At 41.9% G+C, this 22,702-nt stretch overlaps 1 protein-coding gene across 1 annotated transcript; it reads right to left on the reverse strand.

Moving 5' to 3' along the window:
- Window positions 1–303: 303 nt before the first annotated feature.
- On the reverse strand, window positions 304–21,593 carry LOC131943979 (hornerin-like). Its single transcript, XM_059304405.1, has 5 exons — window positions 21,345–21,593; window positions 19,479–19,645; window positions 18,786–18,926; window positions 17,179–17,285; window positions 304–15,832 (listed from the first exon to the last, which is right to left on the reverse strand). Exons 1-5 carry the CDS (start codon window positions 21,513–21,515, stop codon window positions 1,926–1,928), a joined length of 14,493 nt encoding a protein of 4,830 aa, XP_059160388.1. The 5' UTR covers window positions 21,516–21,593; the 3' UTR covers window positions 304–1,925.
- Between the last annotated feature and the right edge of the window lie 1,109 nt (window positions 21,594–22,702).

Below are 22,702 nucleotides of genomic sequence, written 5' to 3' on the forward strand. Positions count from 1 at the left end.
ATGAAGAGATAGTGTGGGCGGTGACTGATCCACGTATATTTTCTCCATCACAGTCAATGAGCCTTTGATGACTTGCCACAGTGGACAAAACTTTTGATTTGCCAGGCTTGTACTAGTTATCCTACACTGGCACATACCGTTCTTAGAAAATATTTGGATGAATTAATAATATAGAAAAATATCGAATGCTATCGATGGGGTATTTTTTTTTCAAATGAACAACTGGTGTTAAATAATGACGCAGACACAAACTCAACACTCATTAAAAAATTAACAAAACAATCATGTTTTAAAATATCCGTTTATTGGCTATGTACAAGCAATATTGGTACAAACATTGCATGACAATATGGCGTATTCACTTGTTGAAGCAGCGATTACAACTTCAATACATTAAAGCATTTTATCAATCTTAGACACATGAGACAATTTAGCAAACACATACTCATACACAAAAAGGCAATGTTTAAATAGTCAGGCTATTTATAAACTCATTCACACATAGATACTGTGATAAACACATAGTAAGGCACAAAAGGAAATTTATAAAAGTCATTTACACATAGAGAAACGCAACTGGAACTTTAAATAGGCAACACACACAAAGTTAGATATGGATCAAATTGCAACACCCCTTGAGACATTCGTAAGTCAATTAAAAAAATCAGAACTACTGAGACATCCTTTATATGTTAGATGTTCTGAGGGGAAACACAGAATAATTTTTTTAAATAAATTAACTATAAATTAACCAATGCTTAAAATAATAAGAATAATTATCATTAGATTTGTAGCCACGACATTAGATAACACAAATATTTATTTGAATTAAATCGCTTTAAATAAATTCAAAATTTCTTACATTTTTATAAGTAAAAATAATATTCATGATAAAGAAAAATTTCATAAGGGAATTTGATTTTTTATACGCGAAAAACTATAATTAAATGACACAACACTGGTGCGTGGAATACTACCAAACGCTTACACGCTTACATAATGGATTTTAACGAAAACATACCTTTATAAACATGACAAACGTAAGCTTGCAAGACAGTACAACACCAAATTTGATCAAACGTTACAATCATTAGCATACTAAACAATGGGAATAATATCACATTTATACATAAGGTTCTTCGGCTTAAACAACACCGAAGGAGAACAATAATATTTTTAGCATTCTAGGAACATTACATTGCCAAGCACTACAACCAATTAATAAATTAGCAAGCAATACAACTATTGACCGATTTTAGAATATATATATTACACCACAAAAGCTTAATACCAAAATATCCTCAGATTCTCACAAGCATAAAATGACTATTTCACGATTATAAAACCACAGTTTCAACAAATTAATTAATGCAACATAGTATTTGACTTTTAATTAAGCAACCCAAGCATAAGTCTAACATACATAAAATCAATCTAACTTGCATCAATCTTTCACCATCAAAAGTTACTTTGGCTTAATGAGACAGGGTGCCGTTTTTATCACAAGGTCGGCTTATTGCATTAGTTTATAGTGGCATATAATTATCATTTAAAAATTGCATATAAGTATTTACAATTAATGTTAAAAGCACATAAAGCATAAAATTGAGACAGGTTAGTTTGCTAGGTGTATACACACTGCAGTAAATGTACACATATATTTTTCATAATTGCAGGGTAAATTGCATTGAATTAATTATAATAAACATATATTGCTTAGAGACAGGATCATTATAATGGCCACGTGTACATATGATAGGTGTGGCCATGGACAGAGATAAACTCTACTTCACCTTCCATACAGACAGTTCGGTTTTAGTTATTCTACTTTACTATATACATATTCATTCAAAGACACCTATATTTTAGCTCTTGTTCCCAGACCAGTAGGGCTCAAGAGACCTGTGGTCACTCAGTGTCCAGCACTACACACAGGAGCAGTGGGATTCTGGACAGAAGCCACGGTTGCAGTTCTCCAGGCACCACGTTTCCATGCCAACGACCTTCTTCCAGTGCCCCACGCCCGAACAGCTGACGTAATGTCCCTCGTGAACTTCTTTGCTATCGGAAGTTGAACTGTACCCGAAACTTTCAGAATCCTGGGAATTAAAACTACTGGCTTCGTCGTGATCTGAAATTCTGGGGTTTTCAAGGTAGTCGTTGTATTCAAATAAATCTGTTTCGGAGTTTTCCGAATTTTTAGAACGATACTGATCTAACTTGTAGTTGCTGCTGTACACCCGCGGTCCTTTTGTGTTTCTAGACTTGTGAGAGCGTTTGTATATACTATGAGGCATATCGTTGAGCCAGTCGAAGTTATACCCAACACTGTCTTCAGCTTGAGGTACCTCCATGTCAAACTTACTCTCCGTTGGGACCTGGTAGTCAAAGCTGGCTATAAATATCTCCTTCGTTTCGCTGCCTTTCTCTTTCTGATTTTTAACCTCCGGTTCAGACTCGTTGTCTTTGTCGGAAATATCGTCGTCTTTGATTCCGTATTTCCTGTTCAACTCATCCGCATTGGAAGTGGGCGGATCGGATTTCGAAGTCGCCCGGAAGTCTTTAGCACCGTGCGGGTCTTGACTTTTATCCTGAGGCTGATCTTCAGTGCCGTATTTTCTGTCGTACTCGTGGCCTTTAGGTCTGGCGCTGGCTCTAAAATTATTCCCGTCTTGGTCGCCGTTTTTCTTTTTTTCATTCTCCTTCTCCTTAACTTTTCCATCGGAGCTTTCATCACGTCTAGAAGTAGAGCTAGAACTGCTCTTTTTAGCTGGAGATCTGAAACCTCGTGGACCTTTATTTGATTTTCCAATTTGCCGGCGGTCCGAATTTTTGAAAGAATTTACTCGGTTGGTTGAGATTTCCGGTTGGTTGGTGCTTGATTCGTCGTCATTGTCATTATCTCCAGAATCCGATTCAATATTTTCCGGGTTTTGTGGTTTCCTATTACTGAAGAGTCTGTAGTTTTCTTTCTTTAAGCTGAAGGGGTTATCACCCTTGGTGGAGATGGCGTCTGTTTTGTCATCATACTCGTAATTATCGCCGTCAACGTATTCTTTCTTTTTCTTATCGCTTATCTTTTTCTTTTCCTCAGCACTCGAATCCGTTACGTCGTTACAATTTTCATCGTCGTTAGACTGATCTTCATACTTTTTGTCTTTTTCAACATCGCCGAAAAAACCTTCTAGAATTTTCTTCCCACTTGAGGATTTAAAATTTTCGTCATCGTCTTTTTCATCATCATCTTCGTCTTTTCCTTTTTGGGATTTAACTCCAGCCTTTAAGAACTCATCGCTAAATTGTGTAGAAAAGAACTTGTTATCTCCCCCTAGCCCGAGGATATCTTTTCCTCCGTACTCATTATCTCCCTTCACGCTTGTAAACTTGACATCAAAATCCGTCTCACTCTTTTTATCCTTAGACCCATCGTCTTTTTTATCTTTCTCGTCGTCGCAGTCTTTTGAATCATCATCGTCCTCGTCGTTATCTTCACTGAACTCACTCAAAGACTCGTCTCCATGCGCCGAGTGTGACGCAGACCATTCATCATTTTTATCGTCGTCGTAATCATCGTTGTGGTTGTCTTCCTCAAGATTTTCCGCCTCCCCGGAACAACCTTCGCCGTGTGATGACGCGCTTGAAACGTCACCAGACTCCTTGACGCTGTCGTGTTTCTTGTCAGCGTAATCATCAGAAGACTTGATGCCACTTTCTCCAGAAAGATCCTTTTCATTATCTTTCTCATCTTCGTCATCATCATCGTCATGACTTCCGTCGTCGCTCAACTCGGAGTGATCGCTTGACCTTGGTTTACGTTGAAGCAACAGTGGACTATTTTTATCGACGCCATCTTGATTCCAACCGAAAATTCTGGCGTATTTAAACGCTCCCAAGCTCTTAGCTCCAACAGCGGATTCCAATTCGTCTTCGGTTTCCGCGTTCTTTTTCCGGGGGTCGGAATTTTTTCCTGTTTCCGACTTTAACGCTTTTAGATCTGGTGACGCCTTCTCCTCGTCGAAATCAAAACCGAAAATTCCTCTTCCGTCGTGTTTGTCTGGCTTGGATTCGAACCCGTCTTTTGATTTAGAATTTCCTTTCTCGAGCCCACTCCCCTTTTTATCATCATTATCACCGGACTTGTTTCCTATATTTTTATCCTCTTTCTTATCGTCGTCTTTTTTATTTTTCGTGTTGCCTTTCTTTCCGTTCTTACTTTTAGATTTATCCTTTACTCCATCATCATTGTCTTCCTTATAATCATATCGATAATCTTTCCCATCGATTTTCTTATTAAACTCTTTATCGAAAAGGAAATCCTCGTCGTCGTAGTTAGATAAACTTGAATCCTTTCCATTATCATCGCTTTCATCGATGTATTCGCTGTCTTTTATGTCATTGACCCCGTGACGTCCGTCACGAGAACTTGAACTTTGACCTCCTTTTTTACCGTAGCCCTCGTAATAATCGTCTGAAAAATGACCTTTCAACTCGCCGTCGCCCTTTGAACCGTAGCCCTCGTCGTCGTAGTAATCGTCTTTAGAGCTTCCTCCTTTATAATCATCACTTCCGGTTTTGCTTTTAAACCCGTGACTTCCGTGTTTGTAATCATCATCGGTTTCGTTTTCATCATCATCGTCTTGATTGTCATTATCGCCTTTAGCGTCTTTATGAATATCACTGTAACTTTTGCTTCCTTTATCGTCACAATCATCATCCGATCCTTCCTCGTGAGAGAGGTAGCCTTTCTCGTCGCTGTAGCCTTGGCTACCGTCGCTACTATCTGAACTGAGCCCTTTGTGATCGCTATCGTAGTCGTCGCCCTTTGAGCTGTATTCGATGTCTGAGCTGCTGTAGCCTTGAGAGTCATAGCCCTTTGCATCGCTTTTGGAATCGGAGCTTTTCTCTTCGTCGTCGTCTTCATCATCTTCACCTTTAGAGTAATAGCCCTTTTCATCGCTGTAGCCCTTTTCATCACTGTAGCCCTTTTCATCGCTATATCCTTTTTCGTCACTGTCGCCCTTTTCATCGCTATAGTCTTTCACATCACTATATCCTTTTTCGTCACTATATCCTTTTTCTTCACTGTAGCCCTTTTCGTCACTGTAGCCCTTTTCATCACTGTAGCCCTTTTCGTCGCTATAGTCTTTCACATCACTATATCCTTTTTCGTCACTATATCCTTTTTCTTCACTGTAGCCCTTTTCATCACTGTAGCCCTTTTCATCACTGTCGCCCTTTTCATCACTGTAGCCCTTTTCATCACTGTAGCCCTTTTCATCACTGTAGCCTTTGCTACCATCGTGACCTTCTGAGCTGGAGCTATCATCAGAGCTGTCATACATCGCTGAGCTGTCACTCATGCTATCTGATGAGCCCTCGTTAGCCCCTTCGTGATCTTCGCAGTCCTCTCCCCCGTCCTCCCCTTTAGAATTGTAGCCCTTTGAGCTGTATTCCATGTCGGAACTGCTGTCCCCTTTTGAATCATAGCCCTTGTCTTCATCGCTGCTGTAATCGTCGCCTTTTAGATCGTAGCCCTTTTCGTCGCTATATCCTTTTTCATCACTGTAGCCCTTTTCATCACTGTAGCCCTTTTCTTCACCATATCCTTTTTCATCACTATAGCCCTTTTCTTCACTATATCCTTTTTCATCACTGTAGCCCTTTTCGGCACTATATCCTTTTTCATCACTGTAGCCCTTTTCTTCACTATATCCTTTTTCATCACTGTAGCCCTTTTCGTCGCTATATCCTTTTTCATCACTGTAGCCCTTTTCATCACTGTAGCCCTTTTCGTCGCTATATCCTTTTTCATCACTGTAGCCCTTTTCTTCACTGTAGCCCTTTTCATCACTGTAGCCCTTTTCATCACCGTAGCCCTTTTCTTCACTATATCCACTGCTTCCCTTGTGATTTCCATCAGACTCATAATCGAGTTCCCCGCTTTCGCCCTTGGAATCACTCTTCCCTTCATCCTCATCACAGCCCTCGTCGCTCTCGCTAGAGTGCTCGCCCTTGCCATCGTCATGCTGGTCTGAGCTCATGCTGTCGTGGTGCCCCTCGCTGTAGTCCGAGTCTAAATCTTCTCCTTTCGAGTCGGAGAAATAAAAATCGTCGTCAGAATTCGAGGAAGAGTCGCTTCCCTTTGAGCTTGATGAAAAGTCGTCTCCCTTGGAATTAGAGGAAAAGTAATCGCCCTTAGAGCTTGATGAAAAATCGTCGTCGCTTCCGTAGTCATCGCCCTTATCTTTGCTGTAACTACTTGGCTTGCTGTCGTCGAAATAATATTCTTCGGATTTTCCCGCACTTTTATAATCACCGTAACCTTTAACCTCTTTGCTGTCCCAGTGACCTTTGCTCCCTTTAAAGCCATCATAGCCTTTGTCATCGCTATAGTCAATAAAATCACTGTCTGCTTTATCTTTGTTGGCTTTGTATTGCTTATCGATTCCATTATTCGCGTCCTTGTCGTAACAATCTGCGTCATAGTAGTAATCCTCTTTTGAAAAATAACCGTATTCTTTATTGTCATTTAAGAATCCATCTCCGTGTTTCCTGTCTTGATTTACATTGTCACCGTAATAATCCGCTGTTTTTAGTTTCGTTTTATCCTCAAATCTATTAATATCTTCGACTGGGTAATAGGAATAAAAATCTTTAGTTTTATCTTTATTTGGGCTTTGTGCATATTGACTTTTCTTGTTGGAGTTGGGTAATGAAGATTTGAGCTGCAGTTTCTCAAAATACTTTTTTGGCCTTCTGGTGTTATCGAAAAGGGATGATTTTTCTGGTGCGGAGTTTGCGTTTTTGGTGAGAATTTGTGTGCTTTGTGATCGCTGTTGGACGGAGCGACGCTTCCTATCATGGCCGCTGCTGCTACCGCTATGGCCGTTAATAGTCTGATGGCTTTCCTCGTGAAGATCTTCATGGTCGTGTTCTTCGTGGCCATGTTCTTCGTGGCCATGTTCTTCGTGGCCATGTTCTTCGTGACTATCTTCGTGGTCGTGTTCTTCGTGGCCATGTTCTTCGTGACTTTCCTCGTGGCCATGTTCTTCGTGGCTTTCTTCGTGGCCATGTTCTTCGTGACTGTCTTCATGGTCATGTTCTTCATGGCCATGTTCTTCTTCCCCATGTTCTTCATGACCATGTTCTTCGTGACTGTCTTTGTGGTCATGTTCTTCATGGCCATGCTCTTCGTGGCTTTCCTCGTGGCCATGTTCTTCGTGGCTTTCTTCGTGGCCATGTTCTTCTTCCCCATGTTCTTCGTGGCCGTGTTCTTCGTGACTGTCTTCATGGTCATGTTCTTCATGGCCATGTTCTTCTTCCCCATGTTCTTCGTGACCATGTTCTTCGTGACTGTCTTCGTGGTCATGTTCTTCATGGCCATGCTCTTCGTGGCTTTCCTCGTGTCCATGTTCTTCGTGGCCGTGTTCTTCGTGACTGTCTTCATGGTCATGTTCTTCATGGCCATGTTCTTCTTCCCCATGTTCTTCGTGACCATGTTCTTCGTGACTGTCTTCATGGTCGTGTTCATCATGGCCATGTTCTTCGTGACTTTCTTCATGGCCATGTTCTTCATGGCCATGTTCTTCGTGACTGTCTTCATGGCCATGTTCTTCATGGCCATGTTCTTCGTCCCCATGTTCTTCATGGCCATGTTCTTCGTGACTGTCTTCATGGTCATGTTCTTCATGGCCATGTTCTTCGTGGCCATGTTCTTCGTGGCCATGTTCTTCGTCGTGGCCATGTTCTTCGTGACTATCTTCATGGTCGTGTTCATCATGGCCATGTTCGTCGTGGCCATGTTCTTCGTGGCTTTCCTCGTGTCCATGTTCTTCATGGCCATGTTCTTCGTGACTGTCTTCATGGTCATGTTCTTCATGGCCATGTTCTTCGTCCCCATGTTCTTCGTGGCCATGTTCTTCATGGTCATGTTCATCATGGCCATGCTCATCATGGCCATGTTCTTCGTGACTTTCTTCGTGGCCATGTTCTTCGTGGCCGTGATCTTCGTGGCCATGTTCTTCGTGGCTTTCCTCGTGGTCATGTTCTTCGTGGCTTTCTTCGTGGCCATGTTCATCGTGACTATCTTCATGGCCATGTTCTTCGTGGCCATGTTCTTCGTGACTATCCTCATGGCCATGTTCTTCGTGGCCATGTTCTTCGTGACTATCTTCATGGTCGTGTTCATCATGGCCATGTTCGTCGTGGCCATGTTCTTCGTGGCTTTCCTCGTGTCCATGTTCGTCATGGCCATGTTCTTCGTGACTGTCTTCATGGTCATGTTCTTCATGGCCATGTTCTTCGTCCCCATGTTCTTCGTGGCCATGTTCTTCATGGTCATGTTCATCATGGCCATGCTCATCATGGCCATGTTCTTCGTGACTTTCTTCGTGGCCATGTTCTTCGTGGCCGTGATCTTCGTGGCCATGTTCTTCGTGGCTTTCCTCGTGGTCATGTTCTTCGTGGCTTTCTTCGTGGCCATGTTCATCGTGACTATCCTCATGGCCATGTTCTTCGTGGCCATGTTCTTCGTGACTACCTTCATGGCCATGTTCTTCGTGGCCATGTTCTTCGTGACTATCCTGATGGCCATGTTCTTCGTGGCTTTCTTCGTGGCCATGTTCTTCGTCGCCATGTTCATCGTGGCTTTCCTCGTGCCCATGTTCTTCATGGCCATGTTCTTCATGACCACTATGTTCATCATGTCCACTACTTTCTTCCTCGTGACCACTATGCTCATCATGTCCACTACTTTCTTCCTCGTGACCACTATGTTCGTCATGTCCACTACTTTCTTCCTCGTGACCACTATGCTCATCATGTCCACTACTTTCTTCCTCGTGACCACTATGTTCGTCATGTCCACTACTTTCTTCCTCGTGACCACTATGTTCGTCATGTCCACTACTTTCTTCCTCGTGACCACTATGTTCATCATGTCCACTACTTTCTTCCTCGTGACCACTATGTTCGTCATGTCCACTACTTTCTTCCTCGTGACCACTATGTTCGTCATGTCCACTACTTTCTTCCTCGTGACCACTATGTTCGTCATGTCCACTACTTTCTTCCTCGTGACCACTATGTTCGTCATGTCCACTACTTTCTTCCTCGTGACCACTATGTTCGTCATGTCCACTACTTTCTTCCTCGTGACCACTATGTTCATCATGTCCACTACTTTCTTCCTCGTGACCACTATGTTCGTCATGTCCACTACTTTCTTCCTCGTGACCACTATGTTCGTCATGTCCACTACTTTCTTCCTCGTGACCACTATGTTCGTCATGTCCACTACTTTCTTCCTCGTGACCACTATGTTCATCATGTCCACTACTTTCTTCCTCGTGACCACTATGTTCGTCATGTCCACTACTTTCTTCCTCGTGACCACTATGTTCGTCATGTCCACTACTTTCTTCCTCGTGACCACTATGTTCATCATGTCCACTACTTTCTTCCTCGTGACCACTATGTTCGTCATGTCCACTACTTTCTTCCTCGTGACCACTATGTTCGTCATGTCCACTACTTTCTTCCTCGTGACCACTATGTTCGTCATGTCCACTACTTTCTTCCTCGTGACCACTATGTTCGTCATGTCCACTACTTTCTTCCTCGTGACCACTATGTTCGTCATGTCCACTACTCTCTTCCTCGTGACCACTATGCTCATCATGTCCACTACTTTCTTCCTCGTGACCACTATGTTCGTCATGTCCACTACTTTCTTCCTCGTGACCACTATGTTCGTCATGTCCACTACTTTCTTCCTCGTGACCACTATGTTCGTCATGTCCACTACTTTCTTCCTCGTGACCACTATGTTCATCATGTCCACTACTTTCTTCCTCGTGACCACTATGTTCGTCATGTCCACTACTTTCTTCCTCGTGACCACTATGTTCGTCATGTCCACTACTTTCTTCCTCGTGACCACTATGTTCATCATGTCCACTATGACTTTCTTCCTCGTGACCACTATGTTCATCATGTCCACTACTTTCTTCCTCGTGACCACTGCTTTCCTCATGACTGTCCCCATGACCACTATGTTCATCATGTCCACTATGTTCATCATGTCCACTACTTTCTTCCTCGTGACCACTATGTTCGTCATGTCCACTACTTTCTTCCTCGTGACCACTATGTTCGTCATGTCCACTACTTTCTTCCTCGTGACCACTATGTTCATCATGTCCACTACTTTCTTCCTCGTGACCACTACTTTCCTCATGACTGTCCTCGTGACCACTATGTTCGTCATGTCCACTACTTTCTTCCTCGTGACCACTATGTTCGTCATGTCCACTACTTTCTTCCTCGTGACCACTATGCTCATCATGTCCACTACTTTCTTCCTCGTGACCACTATGTTCATCATGTCCACTACTTTCTTCCTCGTGACCACTGCTTTCCTCATGACTGTCCCCATGACCACTATGTTCATCATGTCCACTACTTTCTTCCTCGTGACCACTATGTTCATCATGTCCACTACTTTCTTCCTCGTGACCACTATGCTCATCATGTCCACTACTTTCTTCCTCGTGACCACTATGTTCATCATGTCCACTACTTTCTTCCTCGTGACCACTATGCTCATCATGTCCACTACTTTCTTCCTCGTGACCACTATGTTCATCATGTCCACTACTTTCTTCCTCGTGACCACTATGTTCATCATGTCCACTACTTTCTTCCTCGTGACCACTATGTTCATCATGTCCACTACTTTCTTCCTCGTGACCACTATGTTCATCATGTCCACTACTTTCTTCCTCGTGACCACTATGTTCATCATGTCCACTACTTTCTTCCTCGTGACCACTATGTTCATCATGTCCACTACTTTCTTCCTCGTGACCACTATGCTCATCATGTCCACTACTTTCTTCCTCGTGACCACTATGTTCATCATGTCCACTATGTTCATCATGTCCACTACTTTCTTCCTCGTGACCACTATGCTCATCATGTCCACTACTTTCTTCCTCGTGACCACTATGTTCATCATGTCCACTACTTTCTTCCTCGTGACCACTATGCTCATCATGTCCACTACTTTCTTCCTCGTGACCACTGCTTTCCTCATGACTGTCCTCGTGACCACTATGTTCATCATGTCCACTACTTTCTTCCTCGTGACCACTGCTTTCCTCATGACTGTCCTCGTGACCACTATGTTCGTCATGTCCACTACTTTCTTCCTCGTGACCACTATGTTCATCATGTCCACTACTTTCTTCCTCGTGACCACTATGTTCATCATGTCCACTACTTTCTTCCTCGTGACCACTATGCTCATCATGTCCACTACTTTCTTCCTCGTGACCACTATGTTCATCATGTCCACTACTTTCTTCCTCGTGACCACTATGTTCATCATGTCCACTACTTTCTTCCTCGTGACCACTATGCTCATCATGTCCACTACTTTCTTCCTCGTGACCACTGCTTTCCTCATGACTGTCCTCGTGACCACTATGTTCATCATGTCCACTACTTTCTTCCTCGTGACCACTATGCTCATCATGTCCACTACTTTCTTCCTCGTGACCACTATGTTCATCATGTCCACTACTTTCTTCCTCGTGACCACTATGTTCATCATGTCCACTACTTTCTTCCTCGTGACCACTATGTGCATCATGTCCACTACTTTCTTCCTCGTGACCACTATGTTCATCATGTCCACTACTTTCTTCCTCGTGACCACTATGTTCGTCATGTCCACTACTTTCTTCCTCGTGACCACTATGTTCATCATGTCCACTACTTTCTTCCTCATGACCACTATGTTCATCATGTCCACTATGACTTTCTTCCTCGTGACCACTATGTTCATCATGTCCACTACTTTCTTCCTCGTGACCACTATGCTCATCATGTCCACTATGACTTTCTTCCTCGTGACCACTATGTTCATCATGTCCACTACTTTCTTCCTCGTGACCACTATGATCATCATGTCCACTACTTTTTTCCTCGTGACCACTGCTTTCCTCATGACTGTCCCCATGACCACTATGTTCATCATGTCCACTACTTTCTTCCTCGTCACCACTATGTTCGTCATGTTCACTACTTTCTTCCTCCTGACCACTATGCTCATCATGTCCACTACTTTCTTCCTCGTGACCACTACTTTTCTCATGACTGTCCTCGTGACCACTATGCTCGTCATGTCCACTACTTTCTTCCTCGTGACCACTATGCTCATCATGTCCACTACTTTCTTCCTCGTGACCACTATGTTCGTCATGTCCACTACTTTCTTCCTCGTGACCACTGCTTTCCTCATGACTGTCCTCGTGACCACTATGTTCATCATGTCCACTACTTTCTTCCTCGTGACCACTATGTTCATCATGTCCACTACTTTCTTCCTCGTGACCACTGCTTTCCTCATGACTGTCCTCGTGACCACTATGTTCATCATGTCCACTACTTTCTTCCTCGTCACCACTATGTTCGTCATGTTCACTACTTTCTTCCTCCTGACCACTATGCTCATCATGTCCACTACTTTCTTCCTCGTGACCACTGCTTTCCTCATGACTGTCCTCGTGACCACTATGCTCGTCATGTCCACTACTTTCTTCCTCGTGACCACTATGTTCATCATGTCCACTACTTTCTTCCTCGTGACCACTGCTTTCCTCATGACTGTCCTCGTGACCACTATGTTCATCATGTCCACTACTTTCTTCCTCGTGACCACTGCTTTCCTCATGACTGTCCTCGTGACCACTATGTTCGTCGTGTTCTGATTCGCTCTCATGGCTGCTTTCCTTACTATCGCTTGAGTGGCCTTCGTCTTCATGCCCACTATGTCCCTTGTGACTACTGTGGCTACTAAAACAGTCACCGCTATGCCCGCTATGAGAGTCTTCCTCATGTTCTCCGTGGTCGCCTTCACTATGAATTCCATGACTTTCCTCGTCGTCATCTTCTTTAAAATCTTCATGGTCGCTTGTGTGACATTTTGTGTGGTCATCGTGGCTTTCATCTTCAGAGTGATCATCGTGGTCTTGGTGTGACCCATGCTCTTCGTGACTCTCATCCTCGTGGCCATGATCTTCGTGAGAATCGTGGTCATTTTCCCCAGAATGATCTTCGTGTCCACTGTGAGATTCATGTTCTCCAGAATGATCTTCGTGAGATGATTCTTCAGAATGATCTTCGTGAGAATCGTGACCATATTCCCCAGAATGATCATCATGCCCACTGTGAGAATCGTATTTTCCATAACTTTCATCTCCGTGGCTGCTGAGGTCTTCCTTGTGGCCAGAATGCTTTTCTTCGCTGGAGTACTTTAGATCTTCACTGTGGCTTTTGTGGCACTCTTTCTTGATGCTGCTATGTTCATTGTCGGAGTCTTCATCGTGATCTTCATCGTGTTCGAGGTCTTCGTGATCTTCGTGGCTTTCACCATCATGTTCAGAATGATCTTCATCGTGTGATTCATGTTTGTGTTCTTTGTGGCTGCTTTCATCCTCGTGATCTTCGTGTGATTCATCATCATGTTCAGAATGATCTTCATGTGATTCACCATCATGTTCAGAATGATCTTCATGTGATTCACCTTCATGTTCAGAATGATCTTCATGTGATTCATCATCATGTTCAGAATGATCTTCGTGTGATTCATCATCATGTTCAGAATGATCTTCGTGTGATTCATCATCATCATGTTTAGAATGACCGTGTGATTCATGTTCATGTTCTTTATCGCTCTCATCATCGTGTTCAGAATGACCCTCATGTTCTTCCTCGTGTTCAAACTCCTCGTGATTCTCCTTACTCTGACTCTCTTCCACCTCCTTCTCTTTTTCCTTCTCTTTTTCTAACTGGCTCTTAACCTCGTGTTCAAACAACCCTTTCTCGAATTCTGCCTCCTTCTCCTTCTCAAGCTTGCGGCTTTTTTCTTTTAGCACTGGATGTTTCGCTACAACGCCGCTGATTTCAGGAGCATCGTACTGGCCTTTGAAATGGTTGTTCTTCAGAAAAACATGTTCATGTTTTCCTTGTCTGCCCCTGCCATTTAGGCTGGTTTTCAGTTTTTCGTCGACGGTTTCGCCATCAACCCCGGAGAGGTTTTGTTTCTTTAGTTTTTTGAAACTCGGGCGCCGCTGGTTGTTTTTGAAAAGAATTTTAAATTTTCGTTCTTTTGATTGCGTTTCTGTTGGCTCCTCTACTTGGAGATTCGCTGAAGTTTGTGAGTCGTTCTTTTCATTTGTTGTATTGTCATTGCTAAAAGTTTCTTTCGTTGTAAGGTCAAGGATGTTGGGATTCTGAGTTCTGGTTTTATCTTCTTGAGATTTTAGAATCGATTTCGCTTTTAGGACATCAGCTGTGGCTATAATTCCTGGAGAAGAATTTTCTTGAGCTTGGTTTTTTTCTTGTTTATTGTTTGTAGTGCTGGAATGCACCCTGCTGATATCTTGTGAAAACAGTGCCGTGTTGTCGTTAACTTCAGGGTAAAAGAGTTCTGTTTTGGCGATTCTGTATGGCTGGCTTGGCGCAAAAAGTGAGATATGAAGATCTTTTTTAGACAACCTCGCATGGTCTGCGGCGGAAAATGTATTGCTTGTCTCATCCTTCTTTGTCTCTGTATTGTTTTCTAAATCTGTAGACACCATTTTATCTGTAAGCGTTCTTAGAGCTATCAAGTCTTTGAAAATAAGTTCTGGTCGGGGTAACTCTTGCTGGAACACTGGTTGCTTAGGAGTTGCGTTTCTTTTTGGTCTTGTTTTTGTTGAAGTTGAATTGTTAGATTTCTTGGAAGACAAGCGGGGTTTAGTATTGAACACAGCAGTTGTGTTTGTTGCGTTTTTATTGTAGTCATCAAGTGCTGATTTGTTTATTGCATTCATAGTGTGATTACTGTCTTCTGTGTTGTTCTGAAGAGGGAACAGCGTGTCGTTCAAGCTCAGGTTAGCGAAAAAAGTAATGTTCTCTGTGTGTTCTGTCATGTCGGATACACTGGCTGAGATAATATCCAGAGCTTTGTTGACATCCACAGTCACATTGCGAGACGTCTCTGAGAAAAACGTCACCGTTCTCGTGTGGTTCTCGTGACCTCGTGTACCTTGAACTCTTGAATCAGCTTGACGTTTTTGGATACCGGAATTTTTCTGGTCGCTGTCTCTGAGCCTCAAGACATTCCACAAAAGCCCCTTGGAAAGTTTGGCTCCGATTCTGTCCCACCACGATCCTGACCCGCTTTCTTGCAAGCTTGCGTTTTCATTTCCTTTAGCCGCAAGCCAGCTTTTATCATTCGTTCGGTTTGTGTTGTCTACGTTTGTTTTGAAAAAAGAAGATTTGAATTCAGAAAACCATTTTACAAGTCTTGAAGTGGGGGTCTTGTCGATGAGATTTTCCTGGGTTTTCGGTTTATCTTTGACCATAGCGTACCCTGGCCCGTCAGTGATATCAATTTCAACCTCCCTGCCCATGTTGTTGTGTAGAAATATCGGAATGTGTTTCAAAAACCACCACATTGGCTCTTCAGTGGTCGTTTGCTGTGTGGTCGTGTCTAAAATGGTGGTAGCATTGACGGACACGGTGGTGTTAATCGCAGTGGTTTCGTTCCTGATTTGCTTGCTCTTCTTCGGCTTGGTGGTGGCGGTGGTGGAGTTTTTTTTCCCCGCGAGTGGTTTTTTTGTGGTAGGGCGCGGCGTTGTATTTGGGCGCCGGGTGGTTTTTGGTGGTTTGGGTTTGGAGTCTCCTCTAGGCTCGACGACGATGTCGGCGCAAGCAAAGAACTGTTCCTGCTCACCGCAGCCTATACATGATGTCCCGTCCTCGTCCGTGCCCCAACTGTTGGCTGGGTGAACAACAAAATATACAATTTTAAATACTGGATTGATATAAAAATAAAGTAAAGTTCCCTTTTCAAACCTGGCGGTCTATGGGGCAAGTGAAGTAGAGTTCACTTGTTTCTGTGACCTCGGCATATGAAGAGATAGTGTGGTCAGCACTATGCCCAGCCGCCTTTACTTTCCCTAACGTGAGTAAGGTACCCATCAGAGTTGGGTGGACTCAGGGACGGTCTACTGACTTGAACCCAGATTCGAACTCGATACTTAATAATAAGACTAATATAAGGTATTTAAAAAATCGAAAATAATACACAAAAACCGTGAACATAAAAGAAAATGTTTAACGCCACAATGCCACAAATATTGAATTATATTAAATAAGGGATTTTAAATAATGTGGTCGAATGGTAGAGCGGTCGGACTTGTGACTATAAAACGTCCCTATGACTGCCTGATTTACGTAAAGGCGGTTGCGCATATGATGGATGTAAGAAGAAAAATAGAAAATAATACGGAAAAACCTTAAACGAAAATGAAAAGTAAAGAAATTGTTCAACCACAAATATTGAGTGGTATTAAACAAGAGGTTTTAAACGGCGTGGTCGAATTGCAGACCGTTCGGACTTGTGGTGACAGGATGTCCCTGAGTCCACTTAGCTTTGATGGGTACCTGACATACGTTGGGGAAATAAAGGTGCTGGGTATAGTGCTGACCACACTTTCTCTTCAATAGCCGAGGTCAATAAATATATGAACTCTACTTCATTTACTCAGTGGATACCTAGCTCTAAAGACGAAACATTACTTCTAAATAAAGGGTGTTAAATTGCCGTTTTAACCATTTAGTACAAACTAGTATAACGTGTTAAAATGTCACCACTAATCGTATACTTAAACTCAAAATCCAAGACTAATCTTAATTTCTAGCCCTAACACTAATCCTGATCAATATTACTAAACTCTACACTCGTATTTTCGGAAAAGCTCCACTGATGAATAGTTTTGCGTAGAATGTAGAATCATTTGAAATATTGCAATACATCTTTTCTCAGCAATGCACGTTAACAATTCATCTGCGTAGGCTACTTCCTATTAATATTTTATGTTTTATGTTGAGTTTTACATTAATTAAAATATTATTGTTTTATTATATTTTTACTAATTGGTGATCTCTTTGAATACATAGCTCCTTAACTATTATACAATGGAATGTGATTGATTAAAAAATAGCGTTCAAAAGTAAAGATTTCAATCATTTGAAAATATAAAAGTGTACCTCATGCTAGTATTGAATCAAAACCAGACAAAATTAACTTTAAAAAAAAAGTTTTGTTTTATTGTTGTCACTCACCAACATTCCATTTCCACTGGAACAAACATTTCTTGCAGGAGATGCCTTTAGGTAGACGAACATCGACCTCAAACTCGCCTGAAGCGTAGGGTTCGGGTAAATAGTATCTGTTGGAGGTATGGTTACATGTAAATATAGAGCTAATGTAAATAGTATCTGTTGGTGGTATGGTTACATGTAAATATAGAGCTAATGTATATAGTACCTGTTGGTGGTATGGTTACATGTAAATATAGAGCTAATGTATATAGTACCTGTTGGTGGTATGGTTACATTAAATTTAGGGTTAATAGTCGGGCTTAGTGTAAGAGTTTCTTCCAGGCATCTCTTCGGGGGGGGGGCGCTTGCCCCCCCCCCCCGAAATTTTTTTACCGCCCCCCCCCCCCCCCCCCGAACGAAATGAAATTTATATAATTTATATAGAAAATATATACTTTTAACAGTGTCCGCCCCCCCCCTGCCGAAGAAAGTCTACCGCCCCCCCCCCCCCAGTAAATTCCAAGTGCCCCCCCCCCCCCCTCCCCATAGAAAAAAGTCTGGAAGAAACACTGCTTAGTGTTGCATGTAAATTTAGGGTTAAATGTAAAAGCAGCTAATCGTTCATGTTGCAGGGTATTGTTACTAGTAAATATAGGGCTCGTGTAAATAGTAGGCCTTATCTTTTGGAGATTTAGAAAATTGTAATTGTTGAAATAATATGGACTGACCTGATCTCCCCATAAAACATGGACTGATCTGGTCTCCTCGTTAATCAGTAAACATGAACTTACCTAATCTCCCCATAAAACAACAAAAATGGACTGACCAGAACTCCCAATAAAACAACAAACATGGACCAACCTAATCTCTCCAAAAAAACAACAAACGTAGACTAACCTAATCTCCTCATAAAACAACAAATAAGAACTGACCTAATTTCATAAAACAACAAACATCGACTGACGTAAGCTCCCCCCCCCCCCCCCCCAAAAAAAGCAAAAATGGACTGACCTAATCTCCCCATAAAACAACAAACATGGACTGACCTAATCTCATTAAATATCAAACATGGACTAGCCTAGTTTCCCCATAAAACAACAAATATGGACTGACCTGATCTCCCCATGAAAGAACAAACATGGACTAACCTAATCTCCCCATAAAACAACAAACATGGACTGACCTAATCTCCCCATAAAATAACAAACATGGACTAACCTAATCTCCCCATAAAACAACAAACATGGACTGACCTTATCTCCCCATAAAATAACAAACATGGACTAACCCAATCTCCCCATAAAATAACAAACATGGACTAACCTAATCTCCCCATAAAACAACAAACGTGGACTGATCTGATCTCCCCGTAAAATCACAAATATAGACTGATCTGGTCTTCCCGTTAAACATTCATGGACTGATCTAATCTCCTATAAAAACATGGACTAACCTGATCTCCCCATAAAACAACAAACAAGGACTGACCTACTCTCCCCATACAACAACAAACATGGACTGACCTACTCTCCCCATACAACAACAAACAAGGACTGACCTACTCTCCCCATACAACAACAAACAAGGACTGACCTACTCTCCCCATACAACACTAAACATGGACTCACCTAGTCTCGCCATCTTCCAGCTCCAGCACGTGTTTATCCAAACACTCCTGCGTGACCTCAACCATGTCTCCGTCTGAGTCGTATTCGATGTCGCCACTCTCCGGGTCGTCGTAGGCACAGAGCCGGAACTCGATCCAACCCCTGGAGGAAACAGACCAAAATATTTCCAGTGAAGTTTGGTATGGACGATCGAATACACAAAAATTAGCCCTTCATTATTCATCCTTTGGCGGACTGTGTTTAATCGTATTAAACCTATTTAACCTCATGTCTTTTATTAGTGGAATCCCTTATCCCCCTGTCACTATGATTGGCTTGTTCTGTTTTTGGTATTTCTTTGGTTGTTCCCCATTGCCCCTGGTACTCTTATTTACTTACTCGAATTACAGACTTAGCCAATTATTATTTAGGATTTAAGCCCACTTTTTTATATGTTTATACAGAAATAAAATGAAATTGTAACCAATGTATTTAGTTGCGGGGTCTTTATTTCGAACATCATTTTTTTTAAATAGCAAAATTAAAGGAGAGAAAAAATATACCAACCACTCTTAACTAAACTACTGCGTTAAATTTTAAATGCACTTTTTTTCGGATGCTTTGAGATGTTTGTGTTTTTATTGTATTTAAATTATTTAAATTATTTAAATTATTTAAATTAAAAGACGTGGATAATCGTCACTAACTACACACCTGTGATTAGCTGTAATGCCAAACTTGACCGTGATTAGCTCCCCTGACTTGTAATATTTACTCGGCGTGCCGTCGTAGTACTGTCCCCCTCGCTCGTGGGCTCGGGGTATCGGTCTGTAGGGGTCGCCACACACGCCACACCGACCCCCAAACCTGTTCCATAAAGCCTGAAAATGTTGGATGGGCATAAAATATTTACAGAAGAAAAAAAAACAGAAAAAAAATATAGACAGTTCAATTATAATTATATCATATTTTTAAAGGAAATATAATACAGCAATGACCAAAATAAAATTTATAAACATTGAGTTACGAGACATCTTTTTTTTTTAAATTCAGGAATTAACTACAATTAAAGTCTGCTATAAAAGGAAATACGTAGGCAGAGGCGTAGCGACCCTTCCCGGCGCCCGGGGACATACTTCCAATTTGGCGCCCCCTCGAGAGCAAATTTTCGATTTGCACCCCCCCCCCCTCGAACTTTTCATTTGCACCCCCCCCCCTCAAACTTTCGATTTGCACCCACCCCCCCCTCGAACTTTTCATTTGCACCCCCCCCCCCTCAAACTTTCAATTTGGCGCCCCCCCTAAGGTCGGCGCCCGGGGACATATGTACCCCCGCCCCCCCCCCCCTCGCTACGCTACTGTACGTAGGTGTTTTTATAATACTAAGTGAATAAGACGTTTCTTGTTGAATCTTTGTATAATTAAATAAGACAAAAGAATATTTTATGGTAATTATTTTATTACAAGCCTTTGTTTAGTTGGTTTGGCTTCTAAAACAAGAGAACTCACTAATCCCCATAATGAACACCGTCATTAAAGAGCTAAACGCAGTCTTAAGCTAGCTTGCTATCATGATGTGAAATCAGATAGGACAGATGAAGTAGAGTTAATCTGTTTCTCTTACCTCAGCATTAATATGAAGAGATGGTGTGTTCATCACTATGCCCTGCCTTCAATAATTTATTATGTATTCGACACTGTATTGAACGCCAAAAAAAAAGCGTGTTTTGTTTTGTTTTTTTAATTCAGGTACCGCTATCCGGAAAAATAACCCTAGTCATAATTCTAAACAAACGAAATTGAAATTGGTATTGTTTTACTGCCTTTCTTTTTTTTTTAAAAAAGCATCTATTCTGAAGAAGATCGAATGTTTAAACGGTGTTTCTTTGGAACATGCTGGTTAGCCATGCCCAAATAGTCGTATTTAACAGCTTCTATAAACTTAACACCGGCTATACGAATGTGCTTAAGGTTTGTCTTTTTTTTTATAACTTTTGTCTTTTAAATAAAATACCTAGCCACGATAATGCAGAGGCGTAGCGAGGGAGGGTGGAGGGGCAGGGGACATGGGGAGGCGCCAAAATTGGTTGGAAAAACAAATTGAAAGTTTGAGGGGGGTGTAAATCAAAAGTTCGAGGGGGGTGCAAATCTAAAGTTTGAGAGGGGGGTGCAAATCGAAAGTTTGTCCTCGGGTGCCTGGAAGGGTCGCTACGCCTCTGCGATAATGGAATCTTTTTGAAAAAGAAATGTTAGGTTAATGATCGTAAACTGCAAACTGACAAACCTTGCTTATGTCAAAAATAAACACAAACCTTCGCTCAAGTCCTGCTATAATATTACATTTAATTTCTGGCCCTATCATTAAAGTTTAAACCTGATATTACAACCTGGGTATCTAACTCACGCTAGGAGAAAAAAACAAAGACCGCTGGGTAAAAAGCTGATCCCCACCATCCCTTCGAATGACGGGGTCACTAAAACAGATGAACTCTACTTCATCTGCCTCTTGGGCACGAACGGAAAAAGACGATGCTGATAATATAAAATGTGCAATTATAACAAACTAACTTAGATACTCACTTCTTTTCCGCCACAATATCCTTGATGATCGTCGTAGTCTGCCGGGGAATCGAACCCGAGCCTCCACATCGTAGCTCTGGAAGGTGGGTCTAGCAGACGGCCATGCCCTGAACAAAGGGGCACAACTGTTACTGCCAGCAGAACGAGACAACTCGCTAGAGTTACCTTCATGTTTCGTATAACACCCATCGGAATCATGTCCGATAACTTAATTTCTACTCGAATACGAGTTAACGTCCTTTAGTTGCACAAATAATTTAGTATAACACTTATTTTTAACCTAGCTTCACTGTGAAATAGGTAAACGCATTATGTATTCTCTGAAATAATGTGTATACTAAAACAAAATTTAAGGCGACATGACAATCGTCGCCTATTCGAACACTAATTTAAATGACCAATGTCCGAATTTTCTCCTTATATATGGCTCCCGTAAATAATAAGAACCACCATGGGTTAATTTTTGTTTTGTTTTTTCAGTTACATTTTACCTGTTGCGATTGTTTTTATTGTGTAAAATAATAATTTAAAAGCTTTTGTTTTTAAAAAATCTATTTTTTTTTTACTACAAAGTTAAATTACATTTCCTGGTAATGCATTGTTACACAGTTGTATGTACGTGACTAAATAGTCATTCATCGCTCGCCTATGTAATTGTTCGGTCCGTTAAACCAAAAAAAAAACGATTGAAAAAAACGAACTCAGCGTGTAGACGGGTTAATCCGATTAGCGGCTGTGAAACGTGAACAGACGCATTTGTCGTCTGTCAAAGATAGACAGACCAGCGGGGAAAAAAATACACCTGCTTTTTAATTGTTTATTTTTAACCCTTTGTCGAAAACTAAGCAGGGGTCTGATTAAAAACGCCTTATTAGGTTGCTTTTTTTAAACTCAAAACATTTCAGGAAACAGTTAATGAAAGTATTGTGTTGGGTTCAGACAGCGAGATTAAGGTAGTACATCAAAAGTAATAACTGCGCATGCTCCAAGTAGTTAATTTGGGGTCAGCTGGTTAAAAATAGACCACTATAGCGCCTATATATAAGTCCTGAGTTCGAACTCTCGAGCAGTTAAGGTTTGTTAACTTGAGACAACAACCCATGTAGGAAAAGATATTCCGAAATCAAACAAGAGTGGTGCCCCTTAGGCAATAGGATTACCTTTAACCACTCTGGTTTCCGATAGGCAGTTGGGGGTCGTCCTTAAATCACGTCACACTCATAGGCGGGAAGGGGGTCCGTAATTTTGTGACGGTGTGTGATGAGGGGGAGGGGGGGGGGGGGTTTCGAATGGTGTGACGTCACTTTTTTGCATTTTAAAAAAGCAATGCTAGAAAACGAGTTCTAGCCGTTATTTCG

The sequence above is a fragment of the Physella acuta genome, unplaced genomic scaffold (genome assembly GCF_028476545.2).
Source record: "Physella acuta isolate Inbredline_101_S28 unplaced genomic scaffold, ASM2847654v3 ptg000475l, whole genome shotgun sequence".
NCBI lineage: Eukaryota > Metazoa > Mollusca > Gastropoda > Physidae > Physella > Physella acuta.

Excerpts from the sequence above, each read along its gene's own strand:
- LOC131943979 (XM_059304405.1), bottom strand. The coding sequence starts at position 21,515 with ATGAAGGTAACTCTAGCGAGTTGTCTCGTTCTGCTGGCAGTAACAGTT. Across the intron at positions 19,646-21,344 it reads GATATTGTGGCGGAAAAGAA|GCTTTATGGAACAGGTTTGG; the intron begins GTGAGTATCTAA and ends CAACATTTTCAG. Across the intron at positions 18,927-19,478 it reads GGCATTACAGCTAATCACAG|GGGTTGGATCGAGTTCCGGC; the intron begins GTGTGTAGTTAG and ends TGTTTCCTCCAG.